Here is a 1,283-nt window from a genome sequence, read left to right as displayed (position 1 = left end):
GGTCAGAGTGACTGAAGTGCCCTCTTTGATTTCACCAGAGGGACGCACTGAGACAGAGGGAGGCTTTGGAGCATCTGCAGGAGAAAACAAAGGGAAATAATAGCGAAGTATTGTTTTGATCAAAGGTCAAATTATTGATTAGATCAAAGAGAAAATCTAAGCCAAATCACTGAATTGATGATATGAATAAATGGCACTATTTACAGCAATATCTGAAATGGGATACTACACACAATGTGAATCAAAGTGAATGTAATGATTTGCAAATCTCAAACACTGACACTCGTGACGCCCTGTTTTACTCACATTTCACATCAACAGAAATGTTTGTAGGTGTTGATGTTCCCAGCCTGTTCTCAGCTGTACAGTAATACTCTCCAGAGTCAGCAGGCTGGATGGAGCTGAAGGAGAGCTGTGAATCTGTACTGACAGGTGTTTGATTGTTCAGCTTGTACCAGACATACGTAGCTGCTGGGTTAGCATCGCTGCTACAGGTCAGAGTCACTGAAGTGCCCTCTGTGATTTCACCAGGAGAACTCACTGACACAGAGGGAGGCTTTGGAGCATCTGCAGGAGAAAACACAAGGAGGTAACTGTAGTATGAATTTCTGATCAAATCAACTAACTGTGTAAGTGTACATAGACAGGACAGAAGAGTTCTGGATGGTGTTAGCACGAATGTTAACGTCCTCAGACGCAAGATAAGACAAGATAAGATAAGATAAGATAAGATAAGATAACCTTTTCAGTCCCATACGTGGGAAATTTGTTTGTTACAGCAGAAAGTTGACAGTGCAAAGTTACATAGCAAAAATTAGAAAAACACTGGAATAGGATAAGAATAAGAATAAGATACTATACACAACTGTACACAGTAGAATATAACAAATTAAAACACTATATACAGTAGACTAAAATAGAATAAAAATACTACAACTGAGTAAAATACAACTTCGTCAGAGAAAGAGTATTGCACTCAGTATTTTTGTTATTGCACATGTGTGGATATGTGTGTCTGGTCAGTTGCAAAGTCTTTGTTGTCGAGTCTGACAGCAGACTTATGGCATTTCCATAACTTATATCACAGTTTACTTCACTAATTGTAAACAAGAAATTATGAGAACAAAAAAAAATGCTGTTATGAAAATTGTTTGACTTACATTTCACATCAATAGTGATGGATTTAAGTGTTGACCCCAGCTTGTTCACAGCTCTGCAGTAATACTCTCCAGAGTCAGAGGACTGGATGGAGCTGAAGATGAGCTGTGGGTTTTTGCTGAGTG

The 1,283-nt window shown here is 38.7% G+C and overlaps 1 protein-coding gene across 1 annotated transcript in view; it reads right to left on the bottom strand.

The window, feature by feature from the left end:
* The window catches only part of LOC102201821 (B-cell receptor CD22-like), a 30,358-nt gene that overhangs the window by 23,854 nt on the left and 5,221 nt on the right, over nucleotides 1-1,283 (bottom strand). The window contains exons 3-5 of the mRNA XM_013907999.1: nucleotides 1,161-1,283; nucleotides 307-567; nucleotides 1-74 (exon numbers count right to left, since the gene is read on the bottom strand). Coding sequence (XP_013763453.1) covers nucleotides 1-74; nucleotides 307-567; nucleotides 1,161-1,283 — 458 coding nt within the window. The remainder of the gene's footprint in view (nucleotides 75-306; nucleotides 568-1,160) is intronic.

Source organism: Pundamilia nyererei, unplaced genomic scaffold (assembly GCF_000239375.1).
Source record: "Pundamilia nyererei isolate P.nyererei 1_Seehausen unplaced genomic scaffold, PunNye1.0 scaffold00748, whole genome shotgun sequence".
Classification (NCBI taxonomy): Eukaryota; Metazoa; Chordata; class Actinopteri; order Cichliformes; family Cichlidae; genus Pundamilia; species Pundamilia nyererei.
The sequence above is the reverse complement of the archived record's forward strand: the minus strand, read 5'-3'. Positions and strand labels throughout refer to the sequence as shown.